The sequence below is a fragment of the Bos grunniens genome, chromosome 3, assembly GCF_055505025.1.
Source record: "Bos grunniens cultivar Pamir isolate PY7600 chromosome 3, Bosgru_T2T1.0, whole genome shotgun sequence".
Taxonomy (NCBI): domain Eukaryota; kingdom Metazoa; phylum Chordata; class Mammalia; order Artiodactyla; family Bovidae; genus Bos; species Bos grunniens.
The window spans coordinates 109,936,173-109,950,841 of NC_141167.1; the positions used below are offsets into that span (position 1 = coordinate 109,936,173).

The window sequence follows — 14,669 nt, forward strand, 5'->3', positions numbered from 1 at the left end:
CCCATATATCTCATATATATGGGAAGAGGGTTGAGGTGAGGAGGTGAAAGAGGGATCTCACAAAGCCTTCATGATACTTGTGGAGAAGGCAATGGCACCCCACTCCAGTGCTCTTGCTTGGAAAATCCCATGGATGGAGGAGCCTGGTGGGCTGCAGTCCGTGGGGTTGCGAAGAGTCAGACACGACTGAGTGACTTCACTTTCACTTTTCACTTTCATGCATTGGAGAAGGAAATGGCAACCCACTACAGTGTTCTTGCCTGGAGAATCCCAGGGACGGTGGATCCTGGTGGGCTGCCGTCTATGGGATCGCACAGAGTCAAACACTACGAAAGCAACTTAGCAGCAGCAGCAGCATGATACTTGGGCTTCTGATTACTTAATCCATAACCAATTATATTTGTGACTATTTTCAGTCAAATCATCTTTGATTCTTGAATTCTAGGCCAACTTCACTTCCATCCAAGAAATCCCTATTCCATTCTCTAGCTGTGATGACCTTGGATCACAGACTCTCAAGGTTAGCAGAAACTACATCCATCATATCACTTAACCACATCCTTAGAGTAGGACTCCTTATTGCCAAATTCAGACTTAAATTGAAGAAAGTAGGGAAAACCACTAGACCATTCAGGTATGACCTAAATCAAAATCCTTATAATTATACAATGGAAGTGAGAAATAGATTTAAGGGACTAGATCTGACAGAGTGCCTGATGAACTATGGATGGAGGTTCATGACATTGTACAGGAGACAGGGATCAAGACCATCCCCATGGAAAAGAAATGCAGAAAAGCAATATGGCTGTCTGGGGAGGCCTTACAAATAGCTGTGAGTGAAAAGCAAAAGAGAAAAGGAAAGATATAAGCATCTGAATGCAGAGTTTCAAAGAATATCAAGGAGAGATAAGAAAGCCTTCTTCAGTGATCAATGCAAAGAAATAGAGGAAAACAACAGAATGGGAAAGACTAGAGATCTCTTCAAGAAAATTAGAGATGCCAAGGGAACATTTCATGCAAAGATGGGCTTGATAAAGGACAGAATGGTATGGACCTAACAGAAGCAGAAGATATTAAGAAGTGGCAAGAATACACAGAAGAACTATACAAAAAAGATCTTCATGACCCAAATAATCATGATGGTGTGATCACTCACCTAGAGCCAGACATCCTGGAATGTGAAGTCAAGTGGGTCTTAGGAAGCATCACTATGAACAAAGCTAGTGGAGGCGATGGAATTCCAGTTGAGCTATTTCAAATCCTGGAGAATGATGCTGTGAAAGTGCTGCACTCAATATGCCAGCAAATTTGGAAAACTCAGCAGTGGCCACAGGACTGGAAAAGGTCAGTTTTCATTCCAATCCCAAAGAAAAGCAATGCCAAAGAATGCTCAAACTACTTCACAATTGCTCTCATCTCACACATTAGTAAAGTAATGCTCAAAATTCTCCAAGCCAGGCTTCAGCAATATGTGAACCATGAACTTCCACATGTTCAAGCTGGTTTGAGAAAAGGCAGAGAAACCAGAGATCAAATTGCCAACATCTGCTGGATCATCAAAAAAGCAAGAGAGTTCCAGAAAAACATCTATTTCTGCTTTATTGACTATGCCAAAGCCTTTGACTGCATAGATCACAATAAACTGTGGAAAATTCTGAAAGAGATGGGAATACCAAGCCACCTGACCTGCCTCTTGAGAAACCTATATGCAGGAAGGTTTCAGGAAGCAACATTTGAACTGGACATGGAAGAACAGACTGGTTCCAAATAGGAAAAGGAGTACGTCAAGGCTGTATATTGTCACCCTGCTTATTTAACTTCTATGTGGAGTACATCATGAGAAATGCTGGGCTGGAAGAAGCACAAGCTGGAATCAAGATTGCCAGGAGAAATCCTAATAACCTCAGATATGTAGATGGCAGAAAGTGAGGAAGAATTAAAGAGACTCTTGATGAAAGTGAAAGAAGAGAGTGAAAAAGTTGGCTTAAAGCTCAACATTCAGAAAACGAAGATCATGGCATCTGGTCCCATCACTTCATGGGAAATAGATGGGGAAACAGTGGAAACAGTGTCAGACTTTATTCTTCTGGGCTCCAAAATCACTGCAGATGGTGACTGCAGCCATGAAATTAAAAGACACTTACTCCTTGGAAGGAAAGTTATGACCAACCTAGACAGCATATTGAAAAGCAGAGACATTACTTTGCCAACAAAGGTCTGTCTAGTCAAGGTTATGGTTTTTCCAGTGGTCATGTATGGATGTGAAAGTTGGACTGGAAGAAAGCTGAACACTGAAGAATTGATGCTTTTGAACTGTGGTGTTGGAGAAGATGCTTGAGAGACCCTTGGACTGCAAGGAGATCCAACCAGTCCATTCTAAAGGAGGTCAGTCCTGGGTGTTCTTTGGAAGGAATGATACTAAAGCTGAAACTCCAATGCTTTGCCTACCTTATGTGAAGAGTTGACTCATTGGAAAAAATTGATGCTGGAAGGGATAGGGGGCAGGAGGAGAAGGGGATGACAGAGGATGCTGGATGGCATCACCGACTCAATGGACATGAGTTTGAGTGAACTTCGGGAGTTGGTGATGGACAGGGAGGCCTGGTGTGCTGCAGTTCATGGGGTCTTAACGAGTCGGACAAGACTGAGCGACTAAACTGAACTGAGCGTAGGACATGCAACCTCAGAAAGCAACCATGAGGGACAAAGAACCAGGAGTTAGAAGATTGAGTTCTAGGGCAGAATCTGAATCATTATTGTGCATCACATCATTCTCTCTTTGATCTGGTTTCTTCATTTACAAAGTAAGAGTAATGATCCCTATTTCTCACAGTTGTTACTGGGATTAAACAAAATGGTATACATGAAAGCTCTTTGGGAGCCAGAAATACTCTAGAAATCAGAGACATGACTAATCTAGGTGCATGGATTGCAGCCAGTTTCTGGGCAACATGAAACGTACTATGGGTGATTTCTCCCTACCATGGGCTGATTTTGAGAACCTGAGTAAATCAACACCTTGCTATGCTCTGGTTTTCTGACCTCTAGTATGTGAGCATAAGTCTTGCCCCCAAAAGGTTCTTCCATGTTTCCATGAGTCTCTTCCCAGAGAAAAGTAGTGAAACCTGGAATAGATAAAAACTATCTGACTCAACTGACTTTTGGAAAAATATATTTATTTCCAATCCTAACTACTGAATGCCATGCTGTCTGCTTTTTTTTTTTTTTTTTTATTGTTGTTGTTGATAAAAAACAGCTCTTATATTTGTTTCTGAAAGGATGACATCACTTGCAAATTTTAAGATACAGATAAACTAAATAGAACTGTGCAAATTCTAAAAGGGAGGTTGGAAATTTCAAGAATGCAAAGTTATATGATTCACATATAACCATTTTTCCTTTTACTTCCAGCTTCATAGCTTCCCTCCGCTCCAGGCTTCTATCCACTATTTGGACAAGTTTGTATCCCAATTTAATCACTTGGCCTCTTACTTCAAATAACAGAAATAATTTTTCCACTTTATTGTAAACAGTTTTGGGGCAACATTAAGCATCGTAAGATAGGCTGGGAAAGGCTAGCTCCAAGACGCCAGCAGAAGCGGGAGCAGAAGTCTATTTTCTCTAGGGCTTTTACTATGGCAGAGTGAGGGAAGATGGAAACGTTACTGTTGGCAGAATGGGGAGAAAACATGATCTTTGAATTCTGGCCACTCTCTAGTGGATTAAGGAAAAGACAGAGAGACAGATGTGTGAACACTTCTATAATTACAAGCTCTGGTATGTACTGGGAGGAAAGGTTTACAAGGCTAGCTGGTGTACAAGGAGTGGAGGTGGGGCTGACCTAGTTCTTCTGCCTTTGTTCACACAGCCTGGGAGGCCTGGAGAACTCCTCTGAGAAGAGAACTTTCCAGCTGAGATCTGAGCAGGAAGGAAAAAACTAGGCATTGTGAAGGGGTGTAGGGAGGAGTGGGCCAAGAGATTTCCAAGCAGAGAGAACTATTTGTGCAAAGACCTTGGGCAGGAAGAGGCTTTGCATATTAGAGGAAGTGAAAGCATGTCTGCTGGGTTAAGGTCAAAATTAGTGAGACTAGAGTGAGAGATGATGCTGAAAGGCAGACCAAGGTCAGACTGCACACAATCTTGTATCCTGAGAAAGCTATTTCAGAAGATGAGGCAAAAGAATGGATGGTGGTGGAGGTGGAAATGTAGACAAGTGGGCACATGCAAGACATATTTCAAAAGAGGTATAGTAGAGGAGAGTTGTGATGGACTGGATAAAAGAAGGGGGCAGGAGGTGCCAGGTGCTGTCCTGGTTCTGACTCACCAAAGACAGGACTTCCTTTCTCACGGTGATCTGAAGTTCTGAACCGCTAGGCTTCATTGCTCTTTTTTTCAGCGTGATAACTGGAGAGCTGGCTGCTCAGGAACACATCATAATCTTGTCTCTGTTCTTTAAAACAGAAGCTCATATTTGGAGAATGAAGAGGCAGAGGAGAAAATGAGCAGGCAGAGACCAGGTGGGAGGTGGAATGGGAGGAAGAGAGTCTCCCGGAAGGAGGCAGGGAAGACAGGGAGATTGGAGGAGTGGATTCAGGGACCATTACAGGAGGAAAGAGAGGCTGGGGATGGGGACAGTGAGATGGAAGGATCTTGGGATATTAAAGCTTGAAAATTTTTAGCCAACCCAGTCCAGTCCTGTCAATGTAGAGCTGAGACAATTAGGGCTTATGTGAATATTTTATTTGTTTATTTGGCCGTGTGCATTGGATCCTACTTGCAGCACATTGGGTCTTGTGATGTGGGATCTTTCATTGCAGTGCAAGGATTCTCTAGTTGTGTCTTGTAGGCTCCCGAGCTCGTGTGATTCATTCAGCAGTTGTGGCATAAGGGCTTGTCCCCCTGAGGTAGGGGATAGATGACCTCCCCCTACCTGCCAGGGTAAAGTGATTGGAGATTCATTCCTTGTGAATTGAAACTCCAAGACAAGAATAGCAGGTGTTTTGCCGAAAGTTTTCACTTTCGTCTAAGGTTCAAAGAATTTGTTAACAAAATCAGCCACTCTTTATATACAAATAAGTAATACAAATATTTATCAGAGAATTATCTAGCTCACTTTCAATATACTAAATTAAGAGAAAACAGAAACAGTAGAGGATACATCACCAAATTGGGTTTTGACCAACATCCAGACTCAAACAGCGCTGGGAAGTCCCATGACACAGCACATCTGGAGTCCCAGTTGGGAAAAGGTCCCAGGCAAAGAGTCCCCTCCATGGGTGAGACTTCAAAGACTGCAGCTCAGGACTCCTGTTTATAATCCCAGGACGCAAACTGATATCATCATCAGTCTGTAAGCAAATTGCAGCTCTGATTTGATGTTAATGCTGTTTGTTTCATCATGTAAAACTTGGAATTGTTGTTAAGCCTGGGGCTTGATTGGCCAGGTCCCCTTCAGGGGCTCATAATCTCAAGATTACTCCCCCATTTTATCTATGGTGCTGCAAGACTTGCACTCACAGCAGGCAGTCACTTCCAGTCACTTCCAGACACACCTAGTGAGGGCAGTGTCCAGGCAGGTTAGAAGCAAGGTCACAAGCCTGTTCTGCTTTGTCTCTGAAGCCTAACAGTTCAGTTCAGTTCCATTTAGTCACTCAGATGTGTCTGACTCTTTGCAACCCCAAGGACTGCAGCATGCCAGGCCTCCCTGTCCATCACCAGCTCCTGGAATTTACTCAAACTTATGTCCATTGAGTCCGTGATGCCATCCAGCCATCTGATCCTCTGTCGTCCCCTTCTCCTCCTGCCCCCAATCCCTCCCAGCATCAGAATCTTTTGCAATGAGTCAGTTCTTTGCATCAGATGGCCAAAGTATTGGAGTTTCAGCTTCAGCATCAGTCCTTCCAATGAATATTCAGGACTGATTTCCCTTAGGATGGACGGGTTGGATCTCCCTGCAGTCCAAGGGACTCTCAAGAGTCTTCTCCAACACCACAGTTCTAAAGCATCAATTCTTCTGTGCTCAGTTTTCTTTATAGTCCAACTCTCACGTCCATACATGACCACTGGAAAAACGATAGCTTTGATTAGATGGACCTTTGTTGGCAAAGTAATGTCTCTGCTTTTTAATATGCTGTCTAGGTTGGTCATAGATTTTCTTCCTAGCAGCAAGTGTCTTTTAATTTCATGGCTGCAGTCACCATCTGCAATGATTTTGGAGCCTCCCAAAATAAAATCTGTCACTGTTTCCCTTGTTTCCCTATCTATTTGCCATGAAGTGATGGGACCAGATATTGTGATCTTAATTTTCTGAATGTTGAAGCCAACTTTTCACTCTCCTCTTTCACTTTCATCAAAAGGCTCTTCAGTTCTTCTTCACTTTCTGTCATAAGTGTGGTGTCATCTGCATATCTAACGTTATTGATATTTCTCTCAGCAATCTTGATTCCAGCTTGTGCTTCATCCAGTCCAGCATTTCTCATGATGTACTCTGCATTTAAGTTAAATAAACTTATATTTAACTTATACAGCCTAACTAAGACAATTTATTTAAGTTCCCTAGGTATTTGGCAAGCCTAGAGGGACCACGAAGAAGGCAATGGCACCCCACTCCAGTACTCTTGCCTGGGAAACGCCACGGACGGAGGAGCCTGGTGGGCTGCAGTCCATGGGGTCGCTAAGAGTTGGACACAACTGAGCGACTTCACTTTCACTTCACACTTTCATGCATTGGAGAAGGAAATGGCAACCACTCCAGTGTGCCTGGAGAATCCCAGGGACGGGGGAGCCTGGTGGGCTACCGTCTATGGGGTCGCACAGAGTCGGACATGACTGAAACGACTTAGCAGCAGCAGCAGCAGCAGCAACAGTAGGACAATTAAGAGAGGATGCTGGGCCCTGTCCAGAACATATAGTTCTCAAAGTTAGGGGACCTCCCAGACCATACATGTGTAGAAAAGGCTCCTTGGAGGCCAAAGGAGAGTTATGTCAAGGGTTGTTCTACCCAGATGCCTTTTCAGTAAAATCCATCTTGGCTAAGAGATGCATGCTCACACATGGGAGGATCTTGAAATATACCAAATATGGACTGTGAAACAGGCTAATTAAAATGATTGGCCAAAGGAAAAGTGGAAGAAATGTCCTTTACTATAAAAGTTATTCAAACTGCCAGGAGGGTGAGACTTAGTGACTCTCTCCTTGAGTCCTATTCTCCCTGTTGTACTGTCCTTTTTTCCTCTCAATAAATACCGTACTTGCTTCACTATATTTTTTCTTTGTGGAAATTCTTTTCTGCAAAGCTGAAGGCCAGGGCCCTTGTCACTGATCACTGGTCTACTAGCTAGGATCTGGTGTTCTCAACGCTGCAACCCAACTTCAGTCTCTGGTTGGGAATCCAAGCCTTTTGGGAGCTGTTGCAGGCTGAGATCACCCTGACCGGGGATCCAACCAACACCCCCTGCATTGCAAGGTGGATTCTTGACCACTGGACCACCAGAGACGTCCCTTATTATTTTATCATTAACATGATGTTTGCACTCCTAGACATTTTGGAAAACAAAAAATGTAAAACAAATTAAATCTTCCATAATCCCTTTCTAGAGACATCCATTGCTTGCCTCCCACTCAAAAACTTTGTTTTAAAAAACATGGTACACGTTATACCATAGATACAACTTTATGTCCTGTTTTAAAAACAGGAAAGTTTTTCCTGTGAAGTTTTTTCCACATACTCTCTATAACTCTACGTTGGAAAAAGAGATTTAGACAAGCCGGTTGTTAGAAACGTGATTCTTAATGAGTGGCTGTGACCGCGGCTCTTTGCAGCTCAGATACCTAACAAGAGGGTCCATCTAGCAGATGAAACAGGGATCCCTGGACTGAGGGGGTTGGAATAAGTCCCAGGAGAGTCAGAATGGGCGTCCTGCCTGCCTCCAGGCTTAAGAATTGGCTAGCAACAGGGTCAAGTTCAGGCTTTTGGCAGCCCCAGAAACCCGGGTGTGTGGGCGGTCGTTGGGGAAGGACGGAAGAAGTGGGGGGTCGGGCGGAGATTCGAGGTCCGAGAGCAGAGCTAGGAAGTGGGATGCTGGCTGTTTCTGTTCTTCTGGGGGCTTCCGCAGATTTGGCGGAGTTTTGAGAATGAATGGAACTGGGCTGAGGGCAGAGAGAGGGAGCCGAGCAGGGAAAGGGGACGACGCTCGCGGCGGGCGGGCGGAGACTGATGCACCTCGAAAAGCCGGGAGCTTGATCCACCAGCCCGAGAACCTGCTACTCCCTGCCTTCAGCTGCTTGGCCCCTGGAGACCGAGCTCGATTCAGAGCGAGCAGACATCACCCTTTCTTCCCAAACCTAACTGTTTGTTTCTTTCTTTTTTTCTTCCTTCTCCCTTCTGTGCTCTCCCTCCCGTGCCCCCGGCTCCTCCGATCTGTATTCTCTCCAGCCCCGCAGACGCCTTTCTCCTTCCAGTTCCTCCAGATCTCCTCGTTCGCCAACCGCAGCTGGACGCGCACAGACGGCCTCGCGTGGCTGGGGGAGCTGCAGCCCTATACTTGGCGCAATGAATCGAACACCATCGGCTTCCTGAAGCCTTGGTCTCGGGGCACATTCAGCGACCAGCAGTGGGAGCAGCTGCAGCATACACTTCTGGTTTATCGCAGCAGCTTCACCAGGGACATCTGGGAATTCGTCGAAAACCTGCACGTCGAATGTGAGCTGAGGGATGGGATCGTGGACAGCTGCCCAGGGGGAGACAGTGGATGCTGAAGCCCAACCGGGAGGTTCTGGGCTCACGTGATTGTCTCCTCTCTCCGTGTTGAGTCCCACTTCTGCCTGAGAGGTCCCAGCTTGAGTCCTCAAAATACCCCTTGTTCATCCCGCTGCAGGTCACCCATTCTCATTTACATGAACTTTGGGGTGCCCAGTATAACCCTCACACCAATTTCTTCAACTCCTTTCAGTCTTCTAAGCTCTTCATAGATGTCTTTCCATTCGTCTCCTCAGATCCACTTGAGATCCAGATAGCTACAGGATGTGAGTTGCTCCCGAGGAACATCTCAGAAAGCTTCTTACGCGCAGCATTTCAAGGAAAGGATGTCCTGAGTTTCCAAGGAATGTCTTGGGTGTCAGCCCCAGATGCCCCGCCTTTTATCCAGGAGGTCTGCAAGAGGCTCAATCAGGACCAAGGGACCAAGGAAACAGTGCACTGGCTCCTCCATGACATCTGCCCCGAGTTGGTCAGAGGCCTCTTGCAGACCAGGAAGTCTGAGTTGGAGAAGCAAGGTCAGCCTGCCTTTGTCACCTCCTGCCTCCACTCCACTCTGGGGCTCCATCTAGGGTTTTCATTCCAGGGTTCACATCCCTTTAAGCATCACGGGAAGAAGAGGGGATGGATAAGGTGTGAGGGTATTTAAACACTCCACAGACATTAACTAGGTACCTTTTGGGTTCCATGAATTGAATTAAATAAACCCTGGGGGTCAGTCAGGATCTGTGCTTGAGAAGGCAGAGAAGGCAGATGAACAGTTAAAGCAGTGTCCTGCTGGATCAGATGGTAAAGGGTCTGCCCACAATGCAGGAGACCCGGGTTTGACCCCTGAGTTGTGAAGATGCCCTGGAGAAGGAAATGGCAACCCCCTCCAGTATTCTTGCCTGAATAATTCTGTGGACAGAGGAGCCTGGTGGGCTACAGTCCATGGGGTTGCAAAGAGTCAGGCATGACTGAGTGACTAACACTTAGAAACTTGCTACGTACGTTACAGCTGAACACATGGTGCTCTGGGAGTACAGAGTAGGGGCATTTACTGGAGACTGGACCAGGGAAGGGAATGGGGATCGGGGAAGGCTTTCCTGGAGAAGCTAATACAAATGGATTGAAACGGTGGGAGTTCATCTCCAGAGGACTGATGAGCCTGCTGTGAAGTCCAGAGCCTCTGATGTGGAGTCTTCACTCTAAGATGTCTCATTCTCCTATTGAATACAGTGAAGCCGGAGGCTTGGCTGTCCAGTGGCCACAGTCCTGGGCCTGGCCGTCTGCTGCTGGTGTGCCATGTCTCAGGATTCTATCCAAAACCTGTGCGGGTGATGTGGATGAAGGGCGAGCAGGAGGAGCCTGGCACTCGGCAAGGAGACGTTATGCCCAATGTCGACTCGACTTGGTATCTTCGAGTAACCCTGGATGTGGTGGCTGGGGAGGCGGCTGGCCTGAGTTGCCGAGTGAAGCACAGCAGTCTAGGAGACCAGGACATCATCCTGTACTGGGGTGAGAAGGAACTGAGGCCCGGCTGGGGATGGGAGGTGATGGTCCTCAAGCACAGAGGGAGGGCCTAGGGAAGGGGAGGGAAATGACACACCTTGGATGGAGGAAATGAAGCCCCAGCCAGGACTGATAGTAGGAGGGGATTCTCAAAGGGGAGGAACAAAGATCTGAATTGAAACAGGATGGAGACAAGGTGTTCCCTATTTAAGAAAGAACAGAGTAAAATCCCCACTGATCCAGAAATAGGTGGCAAGTACAGAACACCAGGAAGATTTGTTCCCCAGAGGACAGAACTGGGGACTTTGAAAGGCAGGGTAACAAAGATCGCTGTGGTTTGTTGAGTGCTTTCTCGGTGTGAGCTGAACACTCTGCGTACAGCAGAGGATGTATGAACAATCATCCCAGCTCTCCTTTGAGCAGGTACTATTGTTTTCATGTCACAGATGAGAAATTGAGGCGAAGCCAGGTCAGCCTGTCTGAGTCTCATCATTAGAAAGTGGAAGAGCTGGATTTAGACTCAGGTTTGGACTAGCTGTGAAACTAGTGCCTTGCTCCATGAGTACTAGCATATGCTGAAGTGAACTGAATTACAGATGTCCAGACCCCAAGAAAAGATGGGGCGTCTAAAAACTTCAGAGGAATACAAGTGGGCACATTAAACAGGACAAGAAATAAGCATCTGGCACGCTCACATGTGCTTATAGTAGGAGATATATGCAGATTCCTGGACTGAGACAAATCCTGTGTCCCCCACACAGATGGGAACCATGTCTCCAGGGGCTTGATTGTCGCCCTGGTACTACTGGTGTTCGTCCTTCTGTTTGTTGGAGGCTTAGTCTTCTGGTTTAGGAAGCACCGGTAAGTCTCTCCTTTCCATCTCCTCCCTACCTCAACCCCTCTGCCCAGGTTTTCTCCTCTTCCCTTTTCCTTAATGGTCTCTGTTTTCTCTCACAGCCGCTATCAAGATATCCCGTGACTCTTCTCACCACACCTATCTGTCTGGACTTCAGGATCTCAGGGCTTTAGCCCTCAGAATTTGAGGATTACCTTGAAGATGCAGAGAATAGGCAGCTCTTTTCACACACTTTGAACATTTTATCTAAGAGGATTTAAGTTTGTTTTTTTTTCTTTTAGTATACTACAAGTGTATATGCCCAAGTAGTTCTGTAAAAACCAGAAGTGCAAACTCAGATACCTCTCAGGGACAAGCAGATAAAAGCTGCAGTGTAACTGTGTGTGGTCCTTATTTGAATGATGGAATATGCAGTCAACTGGAAGATCCTTTTCCTTTCCAAGGAAGCATGTGCAACTGTTCCTTGTGAAGTATAAAATAAGACTTTGGCTTGGCTCTAACTCACCTTTTTTTCAAGAAAAACAGGTCTAACATTATATGTGAACAAGCCTATGTTATCGTGTTGACAGAAACCTTTACAATATGTGGGGTGTTGTTCAGTGGCCCAGTAGTGTCTGACTCTTTGTGACACTATCAGTTCATTTCAGTTTCTGGGGTGTTGTTCAGTGGCTCAGTAGTGTCTGACTCTTTGTGACCCTATCAGTTCACTTCAGTTGCTCAGCATACCAGGCTTCCCTGTCCTTCGCCATTTTCTGGAGCTTACTCAAACTCTTGTCCGTTGAGTCAGTGAAGCCATCCAACCATCTCATCCTCTGTCGTCCCCTTCTCCTCCCGCCTTCAATCTTTCCTCGCATCAGGGTTTTTTCTAACAAGTCAGCCAAAATATTGGAGCTGCACCTTCGGCATCAGTCCTTCCAATGAATGTTTTGGGTTGATTTCCTTTAGGATTGACTGGTTTGATCTCTTTGCAGTTCAAGGGACTCTCAAGAGTCTCCTCCAACACCACAGTTCAAAACATCAATTCTTCGGCACTTACCCTTTTTTATGGTCCAACTCTCACATCCATACATGACTACTGGAAAAACCATAGCTTTGACTAGATGGACCTCTGTTGGCGAAGTAATGTCTTTACTTTTTAATATGCTGTCTAGGTTTGTCAGATATTTCTTCCAAAGAGCAAGCATCTTTTGATTTCATGGCTGCAGTAACCATCTGCAATGATTCTGTGTGGGAACCATGTTTTACTGGTTTCTCAGAAATGTCTCCTGGAATTGAATACTCATTCCCTCTTCCTTGCTTGCTCTCTGCCACCCTTAATTTAGACATTCTGACTGACACCTCAGTGTCAGCTAGATGCTGTTCTGTACACAGAACAAACCCCCTTATCTTCAAAGACCTTTCCTTACAACTCTTATATCATTACCTTCAGACCTCCAGGAGGAAGCCTCCTTGATCCCTGAATTCTAGTCTCTGTCTTGCTTTCCTGTGCTTAGTTAAAGATTACAAGATAAGTTACCAATAAAATATGTGCTCTGTAGGTTCTTGGGGAGTTGCTTCTCTGAACGCTCTCCCTGTGCTGTCTGTCATAATACTGTGTGTTTGTATTATTCAGTGCGAAACCACCACAACTTTGGAACCCAAGAAAATAAAGTCTGCTGCCTTTTCCACTGTTTCCTCAACTATTTGCCATGGAATAATGGGACCGGATGCCATGCTCTTCGTTTTTTGAATGCTGAGTTTTAAATCAGCTTTTCTGGGGTTGTGGGATACTCCAAATACACCTCTGCTGGATGACCCTAGGCCTCCCAGTTTGTGTGTGTGGTATAAAAAGTTTGTCCTGAATGATACATTGAGAATTTCAGAACCTTCTCTGGTAGTTTAGATGGTAAGGAGTCTTCCTACAATGCAGGAGACCTGGGTTTGATATCTGGGTGAGGAAGATCCCCTGGAGAAAGGGATGGCAACCCACTCCAGGATTTTTGCTTGGAGAATCCCATGGATGAGGAGACTATCCATGGAATCACACAGAGTTGGTCATGACTGAGTGACTAATGCTTTCACTTTCAGAACCAAGGTTCTATTTTGAACCTGAATTTACAAAGAGAGACATTTTAAAAGAAAGGTCATAGGAAACAGAGGTGTCTCAAGTTTTTACTTCATGTAAGTTGGTTAAAAGAGGAGAAATCATAGTGTGGGTATATAATGTAGAAAAAGCTACTTTGGGTAGTGATATTTCTCTCACGTGGCCAGTTGTTTTTTCAGAGTGGATGGAGACAGATTCTCCCACTTATAGCTATTAAATGAGACTATACATGAGCTGGGCTGAACCCATTTGGACAGGCATGAGCGCTAGTGGAGGCCCAGCTGTCTGCTCTATTCTTAGCCTAGACAAAAGAAGCAGAAAACGTTGAGGAACAGCAGCCCTTACCGATGCAAAGAAATTTGAAGGTCAAGATAAAATCATCTGTAGCTACCAGAGAAGTAGTCGCTTGGCAGTCAAGGCCCTTGAACAACCAGAAAAATGACTAAGCTTTTGAAGTCTTTTCTTGAGAAAATTAAGATTTGGCATCTTCTTTGTTGGATTTGCAGATAAAACCCAGGATATGTGTGGAAATGCAGCTAGTTTCTAAATCCATGGTTTCTATACTGGTTTCCTAACCTATAGCCTCATCACCTGGTAAGTTGCAAATTATGTTGAGCCACCCCCTGCCAATGAGCCCTACTAAATGAGAAATCTTATGAGTGGGGCCCAATTGTCTGTGTTTTATCAAGCCCTCAGGTGATTCTCGGGGGCTTCGTAGGTGGTCAGTGGTAAAGAATCTGCCTGCTAATGCAGGCAGTGCAAGAGATGTGGGTTCAATCCCTGGGTCGGGAAGATCCCCTGGAGTAGGAAATGGCAACCCACTCCAGTATGCTTGCCTAGAAAATTCACTGGACAGAAGCTCCTGGTGGGTTACAGTCCATGAGGTCACAAACAGTCATATGTGACTGAAAGACTGGTGAGCACACACACACACCCAAACACACACACAGAGTTAATTCTGATGTTCAGTTAAAGTTAGAGAATCACTGTGTGTAAGTACTGTACATTGCTATGCAACAGATTCCTCAGAATGCTAAATGAAATGCTGGCTTGAGGTTAGTTAGAGAAAGCCTCCTAGAGGGAGGGGAAATTGAAACAGGAGGTAGAGATCCACTGAGGTGAACCAAAAAGTGCACTGGATCAGGAGATAAGGATGTCCTCTTTACTCACACACTTTATTCCTGTGCCAAAAGGAGATACTAATGTCTGTTTTGATCATGCTACAGAATGAATGTCTATGTCTTGTGTCCTCTGTTGCAAACTGAATACACAAGGTGATGGTTTTAGATGGTGAGTTCTTTGGGAGGAGATTAGACCATGAGGTCTGAGCTCTCATGAATGGGATTAGTGACCTTATAAAAAGGGTCCTTATCTGTATATACACTGTTGTAATCTATATGGGAAAAAATCTCAAAAAGAATAATATGTATGAGTTCAGTTCAGTTCAGTCACTCAGTCGTGTCCGACTCTTTGTGACCCCACGA

General features: G+C 45.2%; 1 protein-coding gene across 1 annotated transcript; it reads left to right on the forward strand.

Annotated features, from left to right (window-relative positions):
- Positions 1-7,990: 7,990 nt before the first annotated feature.
- LOC147376762 (antigen-presenting glycoprotein CD1d-like) lies at positions 7,991-12,767 on the forward strand. The gene is made up of 5 exons (XM_086394532.1): positions 7,991-8,701; positions 8,995-9,273; positions 9,974-10,252; positions 11,008-11,107; positions 11,204-12,767. Exons 1-5 carry the CDS (start codon positions 8,134-8,136, stop codon positions 11,223-11,225), a joined length of 1,248 nt encoding a protein of 415 aa, XP_086250658.1. The 5' UTR covers positions 7,991-8,133; the 3' UTR covers positions 11,226-12,767.
- The last annotated feature ends 1,902 nt before the right edge of the window (positions 12,768-14,669 follow it).

Coding starts and splice junctions, on each gene's coding strand:
- LOC147376762 (XM_086394532.1), top strand. CDS start 8,134: ATGAATGGAACTGGGCTGAGGGCAGAGAGAGGGAGCCGAGCAGGGAAA. Junction 8,702..8,994: donor CGAAAACCTGCACGTCGAAT/GTGAGCTGAGGG, acceptor TCGTCTCCTCAG/ATCCACTTGAGATCCAGATA. Junction 9,274..9,973: donor GTCTGAGTTGGAGAAGCAAG/GTCAGCCTGCCT, acceptor TATTGAATACAG/TGAAGCCGGAGGCTTGGCTG.